Source organism: Trichogramma pretiosum, unplaced genomic scaffold (genome assembly GCF_000599845.2).
Source record: "Trichogramma pretiosum strain Unisexual culture from Peru unplaced genomic scaffold, Tpre_2.0 scaffold11, whole genome shotgun sequence".
Taxonomy (NCBI): Eukaryota; Metazoa; Arthropoda; class Insecta; order Hymenoptera; family Trichogrammatidae; genus Trichogramma; species Trichogramma pretiosum.
The window spans coordinates 1,531,236-1,553,991 of NW_019641702.1; the positions used below are offsets into that span (position 1 = coordinate 1,531,236).

At 40.3% G+C, this 22,756-nt stretch overlaps 1 protein-coding gene across 1 annotated transcript in view; it reads right to left on the reverse strand.

Annotated features, from left to right (window-relative positions):
• The window catches only part of LOC106653854, a 72,970-nt gene that overhangs the window by 20,101 nt on the left and 30,113 nt on the right, over window positions 1-22,756 (reverse strand). Inside the window, exons 4-5 of the mRNA XM_014373448.2 lie at window positions 21,102-21,307; window positions 2,970-3,080 (exon numbers count right to left, since the gene is read on the reverse strand). Coding sequence (XP_014228934.1) covers window positions 2,970-3,080; window positions 21,102-21,307 — 317 coding nt within the window. The remainder of the gene's footprint in view (window positions 1-2,969; window positions 3,081-21,101; window positions 21,308-22,756) is intronic.

The following is a 22,756-nucleotide window of genomic DNA, read 5'->3' on the forward strand; positions in this document are numbered from 1 at the left end:
GAATACAATGCAACTGGTGCGATGCTTCGCGAGAGACAAACAACTGAGCCAGCTGCAGCAGCGGCGGCAACGACTAGTACACGAGTCTCTCCTTCTCTCTCTCTCCTCTCCTCTCTCTATAACGATGATGATGATGTTAGTAGCTCTTTGCATGTCAACTGTCGTCAGCAGAGAAATGCAGAAAGCCTGGGCTTTCTAAATTAATTCGCTCCTACTCGACGTCCAGCGGGGCGCGCAACTGTGTGTACGTGTATACGCGTCGCGAGTGCGACGTGCTGCAAGTGCTGCTGCTGCATGGGGTGGCGCACGAAGCGAAGGATGTCGCAGCGGCAGCAGCTACTGCTGAGCTAGATATACCAAGCTACATTATTATATGTGTCCGTGTTAAAGGTAGACTCGCAGGCTCGGCTAGAAGAGAACGCCCGCGTCGTCTTCCTATCTTATACGAGCAGCGGGATTATTCGAGTATATTGTGTGTGCGTGCGTGTGTGTGTGTGTGTGTTGGGGGCTGTGCTGCGCGTTGCAACGTGCATGCTACTATACCTACCAACTACACGAGCCTGTGAGCCAAGGCTATTACTTTCGCTAAATTGATTTTTTATATGCGTGTGCGCAGGCACGCAAGCGCGAATGAAGAAGCACTGTCGCTGCTGCTGCTGCCAGTGCTGCGCTGTACGTACCTATCTATACACGAGCGAATTCGCGCGTTGCGCACAGGCCAGGAGCAGCAGCTATACCGAGAGCCATCTAACGTATTTTACGAGTCCAGTGTCGCTTTCGACCCACGCGACTCCGTGTATAGTTATATATATTTTTCTCTGTCTCTCTTTTTTTTGTTCGCTTCTTCTGCCGACCTAATAATTCCGTGTCTTTGTTTATGAATTCACTCGCGTATTTTATAGAGCGGGCTTAATTATGAACACGATGTAATGCAAAACGTTGAAAAAGAAGAAAATTTTGCCCGGCCAGCATTATGATAAATTTCGCTGGGGGGATAAAAATTTGAAAAATATTCGAGTTTTGCAGATTACCGTCATTAATGCCTCGAGACATTTTGAATAATACGGACACGACGAAAATTTTGCAAATGTGGGTCGGTGAACCGATATAATGACGTAATTTCATATTCAAGGCGTTTATTTTTATCAAATTCATATTATTCATGCGTAATTGAACAATTTCAATGACTCGATGCTAATGCAACGTTATCGGTAGTGTTCGTTCCTTGATAAGTAAGCTCGTGGCAGTGGAGCGCTCCGCTATGCTGTGCTACGTATACGAGAAGAAAAAAAGCTGTCATTTTTTCTTTCATGCGAAAAAAACATATGTGCCCGCAAACTCTCGAGCCGGCCGCAGAGTTGAGATACGGATTAGACACCGAGAATAAGAGTTTTTTTCTGTTCTCGACAGTTTTTTCTTTTCTTTTTTTTTCTTTTTTCGATTATTGTCGAGAATTGCTCGAGTTCTGCATATGCGCATAACCTGTATTATCGTCTGGAGAAACGAGAGCTCTTGAAAATCCACTGTGTATTAGTCAAACTGCTTTTACCCGATGTTTGAGCTTTCTCCTCTCTTTCTCTGCATTTTTTTCCTCCGCCGAGCAGCAGCAGAGAGGTAAAGCAACTCCAAGAAATTCCAGGCAGCGAGTTTTCTTCGAGCTGCTTCCTCACTTTCGTTTTTGGAAAAAAATTAGAGTCTTTTATACTGCGAAAGTAGAAAACTATATAGTTACATCCAGTTAACGGAAGCTTATACAGCGAAAGCCCAGAAGAAGTGCGCTGTATGTTCCGGTTTTATACGCCACCAGTCCGAGATACATAGTATCTCCGAAGAGAGAGAAAAAAGAGCAGAAATTCAATGAGCGGAATGAAATATAAACAGGCCTGGGGAATTAGCATCGCTTTGATAAGCTTCTATCGTTTCCAGTGCTTCTTGGCTCGCCTATATGATATACATTTTGTCGCCGCTATAGGTAGTCGGTCGAGTTTCTTGCGGATATCACAATAGATATTTTCGCGTCTCAGCTTCTCTCTCTCTCTCTCTCTCCCTCTCGATCTCGCTCTCGCAGTTCTGCAAAACACAACAATACCGTCTTCTTCTTCTTCTTTTTGAATGAAAAATGCTATTCCCCCTCGGCTGCAGTCGCCCCCATGCTACCGCTTATACGTCTCTGGCAGTTGCCCAATTCCATTTTCAAAGGTCTCCAGGCCAAACTTTTTCGCACTCGTTCTCGCGAGTTGTTCGTGCGTAGGTGTGTCCTGTGTGTGTGTGTGTGTGTGTGTGTGTGTGTGTGTGTGTGTGTGTGTCTGCCACCACGTTCATATACGTACATATAAACCGAAATACATGTACGCGTAAAAGTGCAACACGATAATCTAATGTGTGTATGATAGAAGGCGCGCGCGGGCGAGAGCAGCAATCTGGACAGGCGCCAATGTTCGCACACAACGTGTACATCGCCCCCCATCATGTGTCGTGAAAAGGTGTTTTACCTTCGATCGGGGGGCAAGAGCAGCCTATATATATTCTTTTTTTATTGTCATTATCGCTGGGAGTTTCGAGCCACCACCAAGCACGAGTCATTCCATCGGCTGCTGTATAAGTACATAGAGAGAGAGAGAGAGAGCGAACTGGCGCACAAAGAAGCTGCCGGGGACCGAAAAATCCGCTGCGTAAGCGTGATATTTCAATGCTCCGCACGATCCGCGCTCCGCGCGACTGCTGCGACACAGCGCACAAAGTCTTTATTTTTGCGAAGAATAAAAAAAAAAAGTGTCGCGCAGACCTTTGCTCACCGCGGCGTCCTCCTCGTCTCTCGGGCTGCGGCGGAAAAGTTTATTTTTCACCAAACGTCGCGATCGTTAAAAATAATGATAATGCATTTCAGCGCATGAATGGCTGCTCGAGGATATATCTATATAAAATACCATAACGGAGCTATGGGGGGATAAGTGGGAAATAAAACTTACCGCCGCGAACCTCGCAGATGAGCTCGAGATCGCTGCCTTCCGGATAAGCCTCCGCGTGCTTGCTCATGTCCCGCTCCTTGGTGTCGTAGATTATCGGCTTTGACGCTGGAACTGGAACAAAGAAAGAAACGCGCATCAGTATAAGCTTTCGCGTACCATCGGCACACTGTATATACAGGAGACATAGCAGCGCACATACACGCGCGAACTGCAATCAATATAATCTATATGAGAAGCGGAAACTAAGAGATATAGAGAGCCGAAAAAAGGAAGGAAGGATTTTTCTCCCACCGCGTGAAACAATGAAAAACGAGAAAAAAATCTGCGCAAGGGCCTGGCTGCAGCTTTACGGATCGGGTCAAAGTGCCCACGTTGTACGCCGGACGTCCTCGTTCGACTAGTTGCGACCATCTCTCTTCCATCCCCTCGGCCCCGACTTTGTATACTATGTAAGTACGGCACTACGGCTCCGTCAAGTGGAAATATAAGGAATTTGAATTTTTCGACTACTTTTCTCACGCATTCCCGGGAGATTTTTAACGTTAGAAAAATACCGTCCTTTTCATGAATATCTGATTGCATATGATTGCTATATTAGGTCGCAACTTTTTTTACCCCCTCGGTTGCACTCTATATAGGCAACTCTGGGCCGCACACCGCAAGCCCGCGTGCATAAATACGATATTTAGCAAGACCATTGCGCGCCCAAAGAGGCGAGTGAACGCCGGGGCGCGGTATTCATTTCGTAATGTAATACTGCCTCGCGCATTCCTCACTTTCTCCCACTCGGACGCGCGCTGCGCTATCCGCTTTTTACTTTAAAAAGATAAAAGGGAATGGTAAATATATATTTGCGTTCTTTTTTTCTCACTTTCAAAGCGAGCTGCGGACATTTTTTTTTAAGCTGAAAATAATTGTATCTTCGTTACGACGCGGGGATTTTCATCAGAGCTAAAGATATGCATTTTTTCTCTTTCTCTTGGTCCGGCGTGTCGAGAGGATTATATCCTTTACACCGCACTTTCAGACTCAGATTATTAAAACGAAAATGTAGCATCAGCAGTGGCGAGTCGGTTAGTTACAACGTTCTCCATCTGTCTCCTTTTCTTTCTCCCTTTCTTTCGTTCTTCATTTTTCTTTCAGCGCAAAAAAAGAAGAAGAGTATATAAAACAGAACAGCTATCTTTCATTCAATTAGTCTTGCCAGCATATTTATTTCATGAATGTGTATTTTCCCTTTTTTCAACAATTTTCGCTCGGAGCTCATCTGATAATGTCTGCAATGTTACTGCGGTTTTCAACTAAAGCGAAAAATTGCTAGCGAGGGTTAATTTTATTCTCGATTTGTAGTCGGTGTGCCCTGGCGATAAATTTCATAAATAATTGGAAGCGAAAAGCTTGAGGGGGTCTTTTTTTTCGATTGTTGATTGCAATTTTCGATATTATAAACCATGTACAAAATGAGAAAAAATTGAATGAGTATTATTTTGCAGCCGAGAAAAATTGCACAAAAGCCAGTTCTATAGCGTCAGAGGAAAAACTTGGCACTTTATTTTTCTCGCACAAACCAGTAAATTCGTGGCCTTTTTCCGTCGCTCTTCTTTTTTTTTTCATTCTTTTCCTCGTGGTTTGCTTTTTTTATACGGCACCGGATTTTTAGCTCTCCATTTCTCAGCCGTTAAAAAGTCGTGCTCATGACGCGACGACCCAGAGAAAAAGTATGTGTGTATGTGCACGCGCGCGAAAGAGAGCAGCAGCAGCGGCGGCAGCGAATGCGGAAAAAATTTGCCGAAGATGTACCGCGTGGACCGTATACGTATTATATATAGTTGTGTCAACGCAAGGAATTATACACGGGCGGTAATGAGACCTTTTACTCGTGGCTCCATAATGAAAATAACGAGACAAACAATTTTCAGACGCGACTGCGATGACATGCATTCGCCTTTTTCCTTTATTTTCTTCTTTTTTTTTACTAAACATCGTGTATCACAAAATGGCTCCTCTTTGTACAGAGTGGAGAGCAATATAATACTTTGCTCTCTTTAATCTGCCATTTTTAACGTCAACACTCGAGTACGAATAAGAAGCGATTGAAAGCAAAGATGCATAAATAACATTACCCATTTCTGCACCATTTTTATATTATTTCTTTTAACGTGATTGATCTTCGCGTTTCCTATTAAAATTTCGAACGATCTGTTTCAAATTTTGTGCAAAACTTTTCTACGGTATTTAAAATTAAAAACTTTTGCGAGTTCTGTCGAAGCTGCCAACGCATAATTTGACATAAAATCATTGAACTTTTTGTGCAAACCGGACTAAGAGATTACGAATGAACAAAGAATAAAAATTTATTCCCCATCGCGATGAATCGGGTAGAATTTTTTCATTGTAAAAATAAAACAAAAGATTTTTCATTTTTAATTATTCGTGTAAAAGAGATCAAAAACAAATGGGAAAATTTCAACGACCACAATCGCACCGCAGTATTGGTGTTCGCACAACGACGCAAAGATGTCATGCAGATATAGTTGGGCGGAATTTCGTAAATATATATATATATAAGCAAAAAACCGAGCCAGAACGAACGCAATCGGGTACTTGAGTCCGTTTTACATATCGTACGTAGCGGTAGTAGTAGTGGCTTGCGCGACGCCGGGGCGGTAAAAATACAAAAGCTTTTGAAACTGGGCGTAGAGAGAAAACAGGGGGAGCGAGCGAGAAAAAAAAGAGGCGAACGAACAATAAATAGCAGTAGTACGAGTGTCGCAAAAAAGCCACCATCGTCTTAACAACCAACGACTTCTCTCTATAGATGTACGAGTGTACGTGTATATTGCGTGGCGGAAAAGGTCAACAGCATATAGCAGCTAGCCAGTGGCAGCAGCAGCAGCAGCAGCAGCAGCAGCAGCAGCAGCAAAGCGTCTGAGTGCAGCTTGCAGGCGGCGGCAGTGAGAGATGAATATTTCTCAGGCGCACACCAATAAAGAACGTGGAAAAAGGTTCCGAGAAGAAATAAGTCAGCCTGGCAGTTTGTGCTGTGTGTGGTACGAGCGAATCTATATATGGCTGTACGTAGGTATATGTATACACGCGCGCACACACACATTCACGTAGCGAATAAAATCAAAGAGAAAAATTGCGAAAAAAAGACGGCAGAGGAAGAGAAGCGAGAGCTTTTGCCGAGGCGAGCTGCGAGCCTCGCGGTGCTGGTGGCGGCGGCGGCTCGAGCCCGAGAGTGCGAGTGTCCCACGATATAAATATGTAGTAGCCAAGCGGCTGCAAGGATACTCGCACACGCGGCGTATATATATCAGCGTCACGTAGCATATAGCAGCCCCCGCAGCAGTGGCAGCATCAGCAGCAGCAGCAGTAGCAGCAGCAGTGGTGCAGCGCGGCGATGAGCTCTCGAGACGAAAAAGAAGAAGCTCCGAGCAAAAGGAGCAGTACATACATATATATATACAGGAATCGGAGAGGAGGAAAGCGAGAGAGAGAGAGAGAGAAAAAATCGCACGCAGCAACAGCGTGACACCTCCAGAGCTGCTCGGCCAAGGCGTGCGGCATATTGCCTCATCTGCGTTTAATATTGTACCGAATACCAGTACTACGTCATCTCTGTATAATGTTAAAGCGTGAGTGCGCGCGCACTTATATACGTCGCTACGTGCGTGACACACGAGAACCGTGTGCACGTGTTTTTGCGGCAGATATGTATCCGACGCGTTGGTACTTTAACGCGCGCGCGCGCCAAACAAGAGAAAACCTCGAGGCAGCAGCACCTACAATCGGACACGTTGATACTCGGCTATGCAACGGCCAAACGCCTTGTCTCGTCTTCTAGCTTTCTCCTTTGGCTCCATATTATACGTGACTTTTATCACTGCCGCGCGCGCGTATATATACGTACGAAGCTATTCCGCCAGCCACGAGCTGCTACTGCTGCTGCGCCGGGGCTATCAGCCTCCAGACACCTCGGCTATGCTCTCCCCCCATCCCCATCCCCTGGGCTGCTTCGACGTTTTTGACTCTGCTGCTGCTGCTGCGGCTCGGCTCTCTTTTTTCTCCTTCGCTACTACTACGACTCCAAGTTTCTGCCTTTAGCTGTTTTTACACTCGCCCCTCGCCACGCTCAGCTGTATTATGTGCAAAAAGCAGCGGCGGCAGCAGAAGCGGCAGTATAAGCAGTGCAGGCACGCGGTATCTTCAGATATTATTGTCGAGCGCTAGACGTTTTTCGCCTTTCTTAGGAATTTCAATATTCCTCGCGCTATGAGCTGTGTACCGCGCGCGGTAATAGTCAAATGGACATAAAAGTGCAGCTGTCTAAAATTGCATCGTGGGGCGTGGCGCGGAAAATCGCTACCGACGCGTCCGACGTATACGTATACGCGCGAGCTCGAGAGGCAAACGAGGAGGCAACATCGCACTCGATATAATATGTCCCATGCACAAAATGTTGTACCTTCTTCGCTTCGTTTCTTCCATTCAATTTCTTTTCCTTAGCCGACCGCTTCAAATGAATTTCCTCGCGATGCTTGAATGTCACCGATGTACCGTGTATTTTGGCTCATACGCATCGTTACTCTTTGACTGTTGCGAAGCAGCGTTTTAGAGAAAATAATGTTCGCTGCTATAATTGGAGTGCTTACATTTTATTTGGGACGTGTTTTAAATTACTTTATCGACCTCCTGATGAACAATTTTGTGTTGTGCCATGTGAAATTAAATAGAGGCAATCTTTAGACACGAAAGTTTTGCGGTGCTCATCAAGGTCCTGCGGATCGACTAATTTTTTTTCGTAATGTTTGTTTCTCACTTTAACCCGTTAGAGTTGAATTTTTTATCAAACAAATACCAGAGCTGACGAAGGAATTGAAATAGTTTTCAAATTTTTCGTGTAAATAATTTATTTGAAATATTTTTGTAAAAAGTTCTTCAAACATTTTTGGGTTTACATACCTACGAATTCAATTTTGGTAGTTAATGAACGTAGTTTTTTTAAGATTGCTTACAGCCCGTCTGACTATTTTCGTGTTTGACTACTTGCTGTTGGACTTTTACTCCTGCGCCGTAGTTTTTAACTTGTATCAATTCAAATAGGGTTTTGAAAGTTTTTATTGCTAGTTAAGAAATCATGTATCTTCTTTCTATCAAGTTATATGTATTTCACGTGATATTGTGTTGAAGCATTGTTGTAAATGATTTGGTACTCTATCAATTTAAACTTAGATTTGATAGGGAGTTATTAGCTATGCTTTAAAAAAAATCAAATCAAGTCAAATATATAAATAATAGCCTAGCGTTATCCAGGTAAGCCAATGTGGAAGTCTAATCAAAGCTTGTAAAGCTTATAACGAGGTCGTGATCGATAAGCGAGAGAAATATCGATAAAACTGAGGATAAAAATCGGTAATCCACTTGGTAAAAGCAGCAGCGACAGCAAAAGAGTAACGCGAAGGTGGAAGGAGGACGACGAGAGTAAAAGTAATCTCATGGCATCGAAAGAAGGAGAAAAGGCAAGAGGCAAGAAATGAGTATAATCCCATTCTGGCGTACGCCTCTGTTGATGTACCGGAAGAATGCCACATTGAGAATGCAGCAAGGAAGTGGCAAGAAGAAACGGGCTACGGCGTTAGAAAGTTGTTATGAGAACTGGATAAAAGCTCGGTATAGCAATTCGATTCCTCGGCACGCGCAAGCGAGTTTCTTGCTTTTGCTTTTTCCTCCCCATCTCATCTTCCCACCCGCCCCCCTGTACCGCCCTCCTTCCTCACTCCTCTTTCTGTACATTAGATGTGCGTGCGTGTGCGTATTAGTGCGTACGTGTAGGTGTGTGTGTATGAAAGAAAATGCCGCTGGAATCTTTTGAAAGTTGAGAATAAGTGTGGAGCAGAGAATTCTGAAATGGTATATATACACGTAAGATTGCTCGTTTAGCCTTGAGACTCGTTATCTCGAAAATGTTCTTCCTTGTCTCTCTCGTTATACGCATTTGTAAATCTTTTCATGGAATTTTAACAACTTCTAGCAACTTCATTTCGTAAGATTTTCTAGACTGCAAAACATGTAACAAAATAGCGTTTTTGTAGTGCATTATTTTGAACAGACAGATACGCCGCTTCTGCTTTACGATCTCGAAACCCGAAGAATATTCGGACTATGTATTACAATGTTGTACCGATCGCTTGCAAATCAAATATTTTTTAAGCTACTTCAAAGTGGATGATTTTAAAGTCAATTTGTCAGTACTGCTATGCTATATCTCTAAAAAAACCTATACGAACGAAAACTATGTGTAAAATTTTCAATTTCACTCGACAAATGAGATGCAAATCATTAATCAAGTTCGCACGAGGCTGTAATAATTCGTAAGAAAGAAAAGTCTAGCCGCAATTTCGCATGCATAAATAAAAGGGTTTCTGGAGCATAAACACACCTTGCAAGTTGCACGAGCAGTGGCATATTACACGAAACGCGCTTTTGAATATTTAAAACTTTAACTCCGATCTCACACTCGGTAACGGGGCCGGTTGAAGCGTTCGTGCGCGCACACACCTGCACAGCTGCAAGTCTCCAAGGCAAAAACAGCCTCATCTCTTGCGAGTTCCGTTGGCAATTACACTTGTGGAATTTCAGAACAAGCGGTCGCAAATTATGCCTCAAGAGTGCAGCTTGGAGAGAGAGAGAGAGAGAGAGAGAGAGAGAGAGTCCGCAAAGGGGGCGACAAAGACCAGTCTGTACCGCACGTACAAGAGAGCTCCGCGCGCGCGGTAATAGAAAAAAGCTCGACACACAAATACCTACACACGAGCTCGAGACTCGCATCGCCTAGCTCACTAATACTGTCGCTTTTGCCGGGATCACTCGCGACTCTTTATGCAGACACGAACTATGAGAAAGAAGAAAAAAAAAAGAATAACCGCTCCGCGCTATGTATGCACTAGGCGCTAGCCACAAAGGCCCTGACAGCAAAAATATTCTCTCGCGTCTAGCGCGCGCCAGGGCAAAACATATCGGATGACCAGTAAGCATGAAACGTTAATCTCCAAAGCCCATTTCAAGTCTGCGAATTATAACCTCATTTTAAGATTAAAAAGTTACAAGCGCGCGGGCCACACCCGCACACCTTCGCGCGCGCCCTTACAAGCATAGATTATGAAAAATGGACGATCTTTCGTCGCGATACGCTTCAGCTGCCTAGACGAAAGATAAAAGAAAATTGCGTAATTCAAGAAGATTAATGCCTGATAACAAAAGTAATAGTTTGCCCTCCTTCTCTCTCTCGCGTAGTTCGTCTACTTTATAATTAGTTTCTCGAGTTTCGGACATTTACCGGGATGGTAGAGCAACCACCGCCCCGCGCGCGCCCCAACGATGTCGCCGTTTGTCCTCGCGTACAGCCCATTCCTTTTTCGTGACCATTTTTTTTTTGCTCTCTCGTCTCGGACTGAACCATTGCTCTCGCATGCGCGCATCGCACACACACGCTCGCACAAGAAAACGCATACATATAATAATAGCAACGCGTTATTAAGTGCGCGAACGCGAGACCAGCGGCCGGTGTAGCAGCGCGGCATCAGCACGCACGCACGTTCAGAAAAACTTTGTTATTTCGGGCATATTAATACGAAACTTGTGCGATACGGTGAATAATTGTCAGAGTTTATAATAAAATGGATGTACAGTACAATTTTCATGTAGTTATTGTGCGCAAAATTAATTTAAATTTTTACGTGTCTTTGATCGTCGCGCAAAATAGCTCCCAACTAAATTAGTTGCCTCGACCCATACGTTAAGTCGAAAGAAACTTCCAAATTAGTAATATATAATGAACGCAAACGAGTGTGTATGTGTGTGTACGGCTACACACGTAAGCGTATTTTCCAATGCCCAGCAGGCAGGAAGCGACCAAGCGTCCTTTAAAATGGCGAAAAAGCATTTATTTGACGAAGTTAACGACTTTTAAACCATACTGTAGCTCGCCTAGGGAGAAGTTTTTGACTTAGAATTAGTGTTTTTTGCGGTGTACAGTGAGCAATATATATATGTAGAGAGAGAGAGCGCGGAAAGTACCTACGAAATGGTTTTGAAAACTTTTTCTTCGAGTTTGGCTGACGCGTTTTCGACTTTTTTCCGACTCCGCTGTAGGAAGAAAGTTGTCATTCGCAGCTCTGCGAGAATTTGGTATTCCCATATACATCGACGCGAAAATCGAACTCGAGGCCACTATCCAAGATCATGGATAAATGTAAAATGCTCTCCTTTAGTCGTTATAAGTAATTCACACATTTCCGTGTCACACATTACGCCTGGCTCGGGAAGGAAAATGTAATTTAAAGCCTGCAGCAATTAAAAATTTTATTTGGTAATTTGAACTGCATATCACGTGGCACATCATTTTTAAACATCGTCGTAATTAATGCTCATTGCTCATTTGACGAATTTCTCAACAGAAGAAAGAAAGAGAGAGCAGCGAGAGAGAGAGAGAGAGAGACAGAGTGAGCTTTGAAGGTAAAAGTCGAGCCAAGAAAATAATTGCACGCTTGCAGTCCAATTACGAGTTAACAGAGCTTTATATATATTTATATATATAAAGCTAAATTCTATACACAGCGGGTGATCATAATGAGAAAAGTATAAAATTACCAATTTGCTCACTGCACGGATAATAGTGCGAGTTTTACCTGTACATACGTCGATATATACTAGGCCTCCCGGAAAGTAGTTTCTTTTCAAGACGTGCAATTAGTAATACAATACATGGAAATGGCTGTTGAGTAATACTCAGGAGCTCTGTAATTATCGTATTGCAAAGCGTACGCGTATAACGTGACTGCAGATGCAGCATATTTTCGCATTCCTAAGATCTCCCAGCGAAACAGTTAAACGAGCTTGTTCGTGATTCACTGGAGGGAGGACAAATTCGTTTATTTCACATGCTCCGTTAAATCGTCGGTAACTCAGTAATAGCGGTAAGTGCCAAAGCTATCTGTGACAATTTAACAAGTTCGAGTTATGCTACGAACGGACAAAAAGTTTCGCTACATGTACTTGTCTATTAACAAGTTTTTAGTTGCGAATTCAAATGTGCTCGTGCTCGTGTACGATGTGCTTGAAAATTTCAAAAATATGTAGAATATCAGGCAAGTGACCCATAAATCCCAGCAGAAAAATTGATTGTGAACGAGAACAGATGCTTTTGCATTTGAACGCATTAGCCCGGAAACTACCGCAAACTGTGCAAAGATAAAAAAAGCAGTTCGTTAAGTGGAACTTGATGCGTGTCGATGCTGGTAAGGCATTAGTCTTGGCTTTAACGGGCCATAGACTAGTCACTGGCTGTGAGTGAGAGAGAGGAATAGGAATAGGAAGGTAGCTATATAATACGCTACACCGAGGCTAAGCTATTAGCAATATATTTACTCCTGCGAGCGAGCGTATAAGTCCCTGCAGCAGCAGCAGCAGCTAGCGTAATACTGGAAAGCGTCTCGCTGCGGATGCACTGCTTGGCCAAAAGCTCGGCCATCTATGTGTGTGTATATATATGTGTATTTATTTATGTGCACATTCCAACACGGATACACATTCGCGTGTGTGTGTGTGTGTGTGTGTGTGTGTGTGTACGTATGTATTGGACTCATAGAGGGTTACGCTTCGACGACTTCTACAAACTAATAGCTGTCGGTCAGCTTTAATAACTACTGTTCGCTGCTTGGCCTCGTATTGTCCTTCTTTTTTTCTCCTTTTTTTTCTTGCCCGTGCACGACGACAGGAGAGTTATACCGACCACAACCGACGGAGGTTCGCTGCACGCGAAGCAGAAACGTTGGATTTAACACAAAAATAAGGCTGCTTTTAGCGTGCTTGTTTAACCAACGTGTATTAGTGCGTTTGACTTGTTTGGACATTTCGATGAGCTAGCTTAATTGAAACTCAATTAGTTAGTCGTTAGTATAATTGCCAATAATTAATTCGATGTTGACCTTATCAAAATCGTATAACGAGCCACGAAATTACTGTTTATTATAACACTTTGACTATATCGAATGAGTTTTTGTCCAAATCATTTTCTTCGCTCGCGTATATCGATTAATTCCGCCGAGTTTTGTTTTGTCTACTACAGTCACTGTCTGGTATACGAGTTACGCACTCATTATTTACTCGCGTCGGTCTCTCAACAATCAAGATTTTTAGTCCTGCACTGTTGTATGCACGGTGTACTGGCGCGATACGAAAGGCATACACACACGCGCGCGCTGTGTGTGCGGGGTAAGCCTAGATGCACTGTAATCGCTGTAACGTTGACGAGAAACAAGTTGAAAAAACCTCGGCGTCTCTTTTTCTCTAACGAAATAGCGTATGCAAGCCTGCGTACGTGCATAATACGTGTTATAACGTATGCACCTTTTCACTGTGTCGTAAGCATTGTGCGCGCCGTTTTGTAATTAAAACACGTATATAGTTCCCGAATGCAGCCGTATACGCTATGTGAACACGGCCTTTGCCACCCACCCACGCAATAAATGTTGAATTTAGTTTTTATTTTGAGCAAAAAAAAATCTTTTTTAATTCTTACGTGCAACTTTAATCCTTACGGCAAAGGTCGTGTGTCAGGCAGATGGAAAGAGTTTTAAGTTTGGTTGAAACATTTTTTAAAGCTGTAATACGACTCGCTATTCAAAATGTACGAAAAGTTTTATTATTCAAAAAAGCATAAGAGACTTAAAGCACTGCCAGGCAAAAAATACTTATCGCACGCAGCTACCAAATGCAAATATATAATGCAGTAGATAACGCCATGTTATATATTTTATAAAAGTTTAAGCTTATAATAGCTGTTAAATAAGGCACTTTCTGCCTTCAAACGTATGCCACTTTGCTCACATTCAAACGTACACGTACGCGTCTCTAATTAAAGTGTAGTAATATACTCTTAAGCTCGTATATCACACACCCGAGAGCTAGTTTATATTGATGCGCCTTTTGTCGGAGAGAAACTTTATTAATTTTCTGGTAGTTCGGAGCTCTGGGCGTGATTGTTATACTCAATGATCCCCGAAGACTTTCGCCGCGCGTTTCGACACTCCAGCATTTCTTTGTAAGTGAAAATTGAATATTTCCAACTTCGTTACAATATGATTCGATTATGGACCCGGTGAAGTCGAGCGAAAAACTTGTCAAAAGACCAAATATTTACTACTTGAGCTATATTTTGCCGTTGCATAAAAATAGTTCCTGGCTGTTTGCTGTGAATAAATAAAATAGCAATCATGCACGCATAAAATCGCCCCCCGATATCTGTTATTCCGAATCAAGAAAATGAAAACCCATCAAGATTTACGATGCCATGAGTGAACAATTGATACTTTACTACGCGAATTCGTGTATAAAATATTAAATATTTCACAGCAAAGTTTGACTCCCTTGGACTGAATATTCGGTAAGCGCATAAATTTTCAAAAAGAAATATTTTACGATGTAGCTTGCATGTTTATGAATATACCTCAGTGGAAATGTACGGCTCGTTGAAATAATGTATTATATTTATTTCCACTCATGCTGGCTTTGCCTTATGCTATTAAATATTTTATTTTTAAAAAATAACATTTTTAGTAATATTTTTTTTGGGAAAGATGACTTCTCATTAGAAATTTGTGAAAAAGTAAAAGTTACAAAATAAATAAGCCCGTTCATAACGGCGATACTCTTTTGAAGGTCTTTCAACGACTTTATATATTTTTTCTAAGGCAGAATTCTGTTAGAAACTTTTCAAGTACACGTATCTTGGCTTTTGAAGCTTATGGCACGCTAAAAGATGTGTATACACAAGCATGTATGCACTCGGCAATACTCAAAAGTAGCTCGTGGATTTACGTGGAATGCTATTACCACGAGGATAAAAATATTGTCATGTAACCAAATGATAAAGTATTTGGAAATGGCTGTAAGTTAGCATTATAGAAAAGTATTATCACCAGTTCCATCCGTTTGAATCCCAGACAGAAGTTCAGGAGGCACGCCAAAAGTTCATTTTCAAAATGTATGATGTACGAGTTTTCAAGATGTAAGTTGCGAATTTCTGTAAAACTTTATCCATCAAGGGGAAAATATCGGATAAATATTTATGAGTGATTCTCGCTTCGTATAGAATTCGTCCCCCTTTTTGGATTTTTAAAGTTGGCTAGTGCCTAAAACGTTTCACAAATTTATTAACTCATTGGTTGAATGAAATGCTTTTTAAGGGAGTACTCAACCTCCAACAAAAATGAACATTTTTAAATGCTTTTCTTCTGATTTGCATAGAATAATTCTTTGAGAAACTTTCTGAATGACCCTATATTTTTGTTCACATATTCTTAGCAAAGTTTTTAAAAATATATTTTCTCCCACTCTAACCTAAAATGAGCAACTTTGCCGCTAATTTTAGGCACTCGTAGGAAAGAATTGTATCATTGACTCGTGCAGATATGGGTTTTTAACAAAACTCGTTACAGCACTCGCCTTCGGTTCGTGCTATATTCCCTCGTTTTGCTAAAAAACCATATATGCACCCGTTGAGAAATGTACTATAGTACGAAACTCGAAATATTACTTAATTACATTATTCTTATTACGTTATTCACGTTATTAGATTATTCATTACAGTACGTGTCAGAATATTTTTTTTAAATAATCCTAAATATGGTTATCTATGCATAATTGACTTACAATCAATAATTCAAGTAAATTTAATACCAAAAAATTTTCATTTTAAAATAATTGAAATACATTGCACTGTTCGTTACAAAATAAGCGCGAGATCCAAATTGAAACATTTATTAATTATTCTATACAATAGATTTATGTAGAATTATATTTTTACAGTCACTTTCATTTTAAGTAAATTTCAATGTATTAAACTTTAATGCGAGACACCATTTCTGTCTTTTCTATGAGTGAAGCGCAGCACCTCACCAAAAAAAAAAAAAAATATGAAACCATAATTTAATGCTCTCAAACATTTTTCACGCATCAACGTGCACATTTAATCCTAAAACGTCGAAGCAAGCTTTCTAGTTATTCGGCAAATCACTTAGGCAGCAAAAACTCGCTCTTTCTTTTACCCCTATTCTCTAAATTGAAATTATATTATTATTTGAATGTCAATAGCATTCAAAATTGTTTCAATTTGAATCAAAATTTCAAATTAATAGAATCATACCCTAAATTATGTTTTGTTTCGATATTTTCTTTCAATAACCTTTTGCTAACCATGTAAATAATTCTACTGAAATACTAACAATTGTTATTATCATATCTTTAATGGTTGAAACCAATCCTCAGATCACGTTAAAAAGAAATGAACAAGTCAGTAATGGTATAGAAATTTCTAGACAAACCGACGCGTTAAATGGTTTTCTTGTTTCGTGTACAAAAGAAAGTTATATAAGTTGAAAATAAGTCCAAAAAAAAAGGAGTGAAAAACTAACCTTGCTTATTCGATCGTCGACCATTAATCCCGCAAAGCAGAAACTAAATTAGGTTTTAACAAAATAAATGAAATGAAAAATAACGTTTTTGTCGTCCATACAAACGTGAGAAAACACTCTCTCATAACAATGGCGAAGCTGAAGAAAAGTCAGTGGTGTCTCTCTGTGCATGCGGATAAAAGGATCAGACGGAGAAAGAAAAAGAGTTCGCTTTTTTGTGCGAAAGGTCAAGACGTAGAAAAATGACATTTGTTCTCGATGAGCGATTGCGCGCGAGCAAACTTGAGCAATGATCGGTATCTTGTGTGCCCATTAAATTAAATTTTCACACCGAACGATTGTATTTTATAACTGTGGGTTTCAATTCGTTTGATTCGCTGTTTTTCATTCACACAAGTTATTTTGAAAAATTCAAGCGATTGGTGGCTTGCTGTACCCTCTCTCAAAAAATCAATATATTCTCGAGGCGTACAGCGTATGGACGGAGGTATATTTTTCACGAGTGTCGCGTGTCAAAGCGGTACATAGGCAAGATGCTCATGTTAAATCCATTTCATCCTTAAAGTGCTAAACTATGAAAAGTTTTTGCGTTTCTTTTTTTTTCGTGTGCGACTTGACAGGCTCGTCGTGCGCGAGGCACACTGCACGTTGCGCGCGCAGCTTGTCAATTCTCTTGTTGAGGTACGCCGTAAAACCCCTGGAGAGAGAATTTCCCGAGGTCCCATCGCACTTCGCACGGAAACAGCACAAGCGTTGCTGCTGCAGCAGCGCGCACTTTAATCTTGGCCTCAGTTTTCGTGAGGTACGTGTGTCACTGTATATGTGTACCCTTTATAGATAGTGTGTGTCGAATGGTACTCGAGAAATTTTCCGAGAAATATTATGTTTTTAAATTCAATTTCCACTTTCTGATATTAAATCGTTTCGTGCGCTCTGTTTTGAGTCGCAGCTTGCTCTCTCACAGTGAAAGCCTGAAAAAAATCTGTATATCTATTGCCTTCGAGCACAACTTCGTATTTTTCCTTTCTTGTTACCTACATAATATTAACGTTTCGAACTTCTTGCATATGTATATATAATATCAGTTTTATTAAAAGGCGTATTTACTTAAGTGAAAAATTTTCTTGATATATGAAGTAATGTATACGCGTCTGAACGTAAATGTACATATTATGTGTCAGTAAAAGGTACTTTTAATTTCACGAGGTAGATTTTACACGCTCAAGTACTTTTGATGCACGCGATACTCATTTGTATCGCACAAAAGCGTCCGAATTATTTTTATTCCGATGGAGTATTTTAGATTTTGGCTTTGTTTTCTTCGTTCGCCGAATTTAGCCCACGTATACGCATCAGCTTTTAGTTATGAAACGAAACCCGTGCAAGCACTCGATTCTTCATCAAATGAACAGCGTTGAAAATGTGATACGGACACCTACTGTCTTTAATGCTATAGGTAATAAATAAAATATCTCTATGTGTAAAAATATTCAATCGACAAACAAATCGCCGATGCCATTTTACGGATGGAAGCGCACACGAGTTCTTTTGGCAGCTTGAATCCGAAAAATCAAAGTTCAAACGGACATCAGTCAGCCGAGGGCTCGTGAAAAAAAGTTCACTTACAGCACGTCGGAGTAATATCTCGGACTACAGTGGCATCGGATCGACGCAGAAAAAAAACCGGACACTTTCTTTTTTTTCGCCAGATTGATATGGCGATCGGCGCCCTTGGTAATCGCACACGCTTCACATACGCGATTGTAAAAAAAAAAGAACTTTTCTCCCTCATCTCTGGGCGTCATGGCGTTCCTGCAAGCAAAAGCATCGTCGTATTTTTCATCGGAAGGAAAACAAGTGACGAGGCGATATCGACAGTTTTCGCTTCGCGCTTTTTGCCATTGTTTTATTCTTTATCTCGCAGGCTGCAGAGAGTCCATGTTTATGTAATACCACGGCAGGGTGCGTCAAGCCTCTCTCTCGTCTCGGTATCTCGTTGACTAAATTGACGTGTGCAGCCGGGGAAACGTGAGCCATTAATCAAGGAATCGCGTCGAGAGTGCGCTCGGTTAGCCCTAATAAGGCTGCGCGCAGAGCTCGTTTTCGCTCTAGTTGAGCGCGCAGCAGCAGCAGCATCAGCCTGGGCTAGGCTAGGAGCCAATCTTTGCTGCCTGCCCGCCTCTGCTATCTCTCGCGCGATGCCTCATGCGCACACACACATATACGGCATTAAATCTACTACATCTTATATCGTGAGCAAACAAGCATCTGCATCATTTTATCCTTTTGACGTTATTAATTACTTAAACAAAATCAAAGCTAGATAACTGTTCGCAGTGAAAGGGGGCCTGAGAACGTGTGGATATCTCGATGATTACCTAAAAGATCGTTTTCTTTGGATCGCACGAGTGCTTGCCAGTGCAACTAAACCTTCGTGTGCTTATGTGTGTGCCATCATTGAAAAGCTCGTTAAAGCTTCAAAAGACTTTGCACATGAGCGAGCATGAGAGCAGGTTAAGCGTATTTACCTCCGAAGATTTCAATCAGACTCACAAAAGAAGGCTTCACGCGCGCTGCACTCAAATATACATATAAGAATGTCCCTTAATTAATTCCCTTTCTGTCACTACCCCTTTTCGATATCGTATCAGTATGTAGAATGAATTCGAATCGCGAGTATAACATACACTGTTGACAATTTTTTTTAAATCAGACATTAAAATTAAAGCAACTGGTACTGAATATTATTTAAGGTATTTTTACATGAAATCTTCGTTGAATTTTTTTGTATAAAAACTGATTTATTTGCATTATTTTTAATGATGTTGACCCGAAAAGATTCAATTCAATACTCGAGTTGAAAACGTTTAGATTGTAATTGATAGAAATCGCATGTTCATACTGATTTATTTTACTCGCTAATTGCTCTAAAAGAGTATGAAAATTCAATCAAAATTAAACTTAGCCTCTACCGCTAGATGGCGAGTATCTTTATTTGTAAATCTGCAAGTAGTGAAGTGAAAACAAGTGTTAAATTCAAATAATCGGTTAAAATTCGTTGTTGAATAGATTATTAACGTTTTCTCCCTGCTACATTTACATCAACTTTCTATTAATTTTAATCTAAGTATTTTCAATGGTGTATTTTATTAAATAATAACGGCTCGAATGGCGATTTTTTGTAGTTCCTTTTGTATTTTTGCAGATAAAAGTATTCTAAGATTTTAGATGTAAAGTTTTGTATTGAAATGTGCATTAATTATTTGCACATTTTATAAATGCAAAACGGATTTTTTATTTCGGTAGCACGCGTTTTTTTATGAACGAACGGCATAATGGCCGCTGAAATGGTATAACTTTTTCTTAACTTGGGCTGGTAAGAGAGAAAGGGAGAAAGAGAAAGAGAGAAAGATAGAGAGAGAAGAGCAAGTCGCTCCTAATTCAGTTTAATGGACGTTTGGAAGACAAACTGCGTTAGCGATGCCAATGCCGAAAGGACTTAAAGTAAAGTATATGTATACCCGGCGCTGGCAGATCGGCGTTCATCTCATATACGTTTTCAGAGAGAAGAAGAGAAAAGGAGAGAAAAATAGAAAGAAAGACAATTGATCGGCTTCTCTGTCTTTCTCTCTTACTTCGTCTCTATGTGTATGCGAATTGTATGTATAAGAGTCCTTCTCTTTGCTTAGACAATAGTTAACTTTTAAATCGATTTGCTCAGAACTAAAGACTTATAATCGAGCGTAAGCCCAACACAGAGTCATCTCAAGGGTATTACAAGTTTTTCTCGAGTTCTTAGCATTTATAATGTGGGCATTATATTATACAATTTGCTATGAATCGCAAGCATTGCATTTAATTGAGATTTTTTCGATCGTCGTCTCCACTTCAGCCGAGAGCATCTCTCGGTTTATAAGTGCACCTTGAATTCGGCTAAGCCACTGAACAAAAGATCCTATACAGAGACTTGGCGAAACATTTATATCGAGCGAAAGATGCAGCGAACAGAGCACGACTCGAGTCAGAGAAAGAGCTCTGCGCTTTGATGTGCAGCAGCAGCCCGCGTGTGTATAATTCGCTTCGCTATTTGCAAGGTTTGATGAGGTTTATTGGTTTGACAGCGCGTGCTTATACTCCTCACCCCACTCTGGCCTATCTCTTGGTATCTATATCTCTTTAGCTTTGTCGACTGCATTGTTAAGCATCGCTAACTTGAAATGCTTCTGTTTGTTGTTGCTACGAGCGCGCGCATATACACACACATACACCGAGAAGCTTTGTTGCTCTATTCATCTGCAATATTGGCAGAATTTTGTCTTTCGCGATGCAGCTTGGATACAGACTTTAATTATCAATTCATTAATATCATGATATTATAAATTATTCCATTATTTCACGTAATTATTTTCGCATCTATTCGCTGTCGTTGTGCAGCACAGTTTTAATGGGCAATAGTATATTTCACTAAAATTTATAGCCGAATGCGAACAAGATTGAATTACCAATTCTGAGCAAGGGTACATGAATAGAGTAACCAAAGTCACGTTCATATCCTTTCATATTTGTTTTCGAAGCGAAAATTTCGATAGGTATTTATACGCTTTTATTGCATTTGAATTATTTCCAATGATATTCATGTGATCGATATTCCACTTACCTATTATTGTAAAATTAACTTTTTGATTTTTGCTTGGCGAATTTCGAAAGTCCACTCGGCACCTGAACTCTCCGGCATCGCCTTCCCTCACATCTTTTATCACTAATTCACCCGACGGTTTTGTTCGAAACGTTGCTCGATTACCCCAAAAATGTTCTGCGCTCCAATACTTGACTTTGCCGAGATGTAGATTTCTAGCGTCGTAACTGAAACAAATAGTAAGAGCAGAATTTTCAATTGTCTGATATCGAAAAGAATTGAAAATTCAATGTTGGCACATAAATTTTGGAAATAAAAAGAAAATTGGAACGGACATTTAAATTAATGTAATAAACTTTGCACTCATGCATATTACTTTAAAGCAGTGTTGAAAGCAAACAGTACACGTCAGTTTAAATTTTTAATACACACACACACACACACACACACACACACACACACACACACAGTATACTGCGAGTGTACAAGAAAAGACTGAATAAAAAAAGTTTGTTGAAATTAATGAAAGATCAAGCTCATTTCTCTGCTTCCTTTACTCTTTCACAATCCTCTTTCATATACGCGTAATTTGTCGAAACATTTAAATTTTTCGTTTTTTTTCTTTTTCCATGTAAACGGTTTGTTTTTTTTTCTTTCTAGAAAAGTTGTCGTTTATATGTCTTTCAGTTTTTCTCTTGATCACAATACTATATAGTAACTCATTTCTCTCGATCAAATGAAAAATTTTCCGATTCCCCACGTGACTTGTGCTTATGATAGAAATCTATTATGAATATTTAGCTCAAAACTTTGAAAAAGTTCAGGGTTTGTTCGCAGGAAATATGTTTGTTAATTGTCCACACAACGACGTGAGCACTACGACGAGAGCACTATGTAAACTCATAATACATGTATACATATAAAGTCTTGAGTTTGTAATCGATAGTTACTTTCGCGTGAGAAGTAATATTAATTGAGTTTCACTTTTTCTTTGAAGTAATTTAAACTTTTTATTGAAAATTTTTTAACATCTGGATAAACATGAAATTTTCATTTCCTCGTGGAGGAAGTTTTATGATATACTTGGAAATGATCTTTCGAACCAGGTATCCCAGGAAAATTTTGTTTACATATTTGTAAACTTTATTTCATTCGTTATATATACTTGTATGCATGTGTGTGGACGTTTATACACGAGGAGCATTAGCTCGACCACAGAAAGTTAGTTATTTATTTATTTTTATAAGATTTTTCGTATTTTTCTTTGCGCCGTCTACAAAAATTAAAATCTCTATGATTTATTGAGAAATGCAAGGTTTCACATGGGACATTTTTGCACAATTTTTGATATCTCATTATCAGAATACTTTGAAATTCTATAGGTTTTGGACTTGAGTCAATTGGGTCACATGCTGAAGTTACGATTTCTTTGAAAAATTTCTTTTGATATTATTCACTTCGCAGCGAAGAAGGTGAAGAGAGGTAATGAATTCCAAATTAATTTACTTCAACTGAGCAAATTTTTTCTTCTTACCATCTTTTCTCGGGTCCGTAATGGCGTTGCGTTGACGTATTGAAAAACTGGGCATTCTATACTATGCGATTGTAATACTACACTTGAAAATCAATCCGATATAGCTTTTAAAACTTCAATGACTGAGAGAGTTTGATACTTT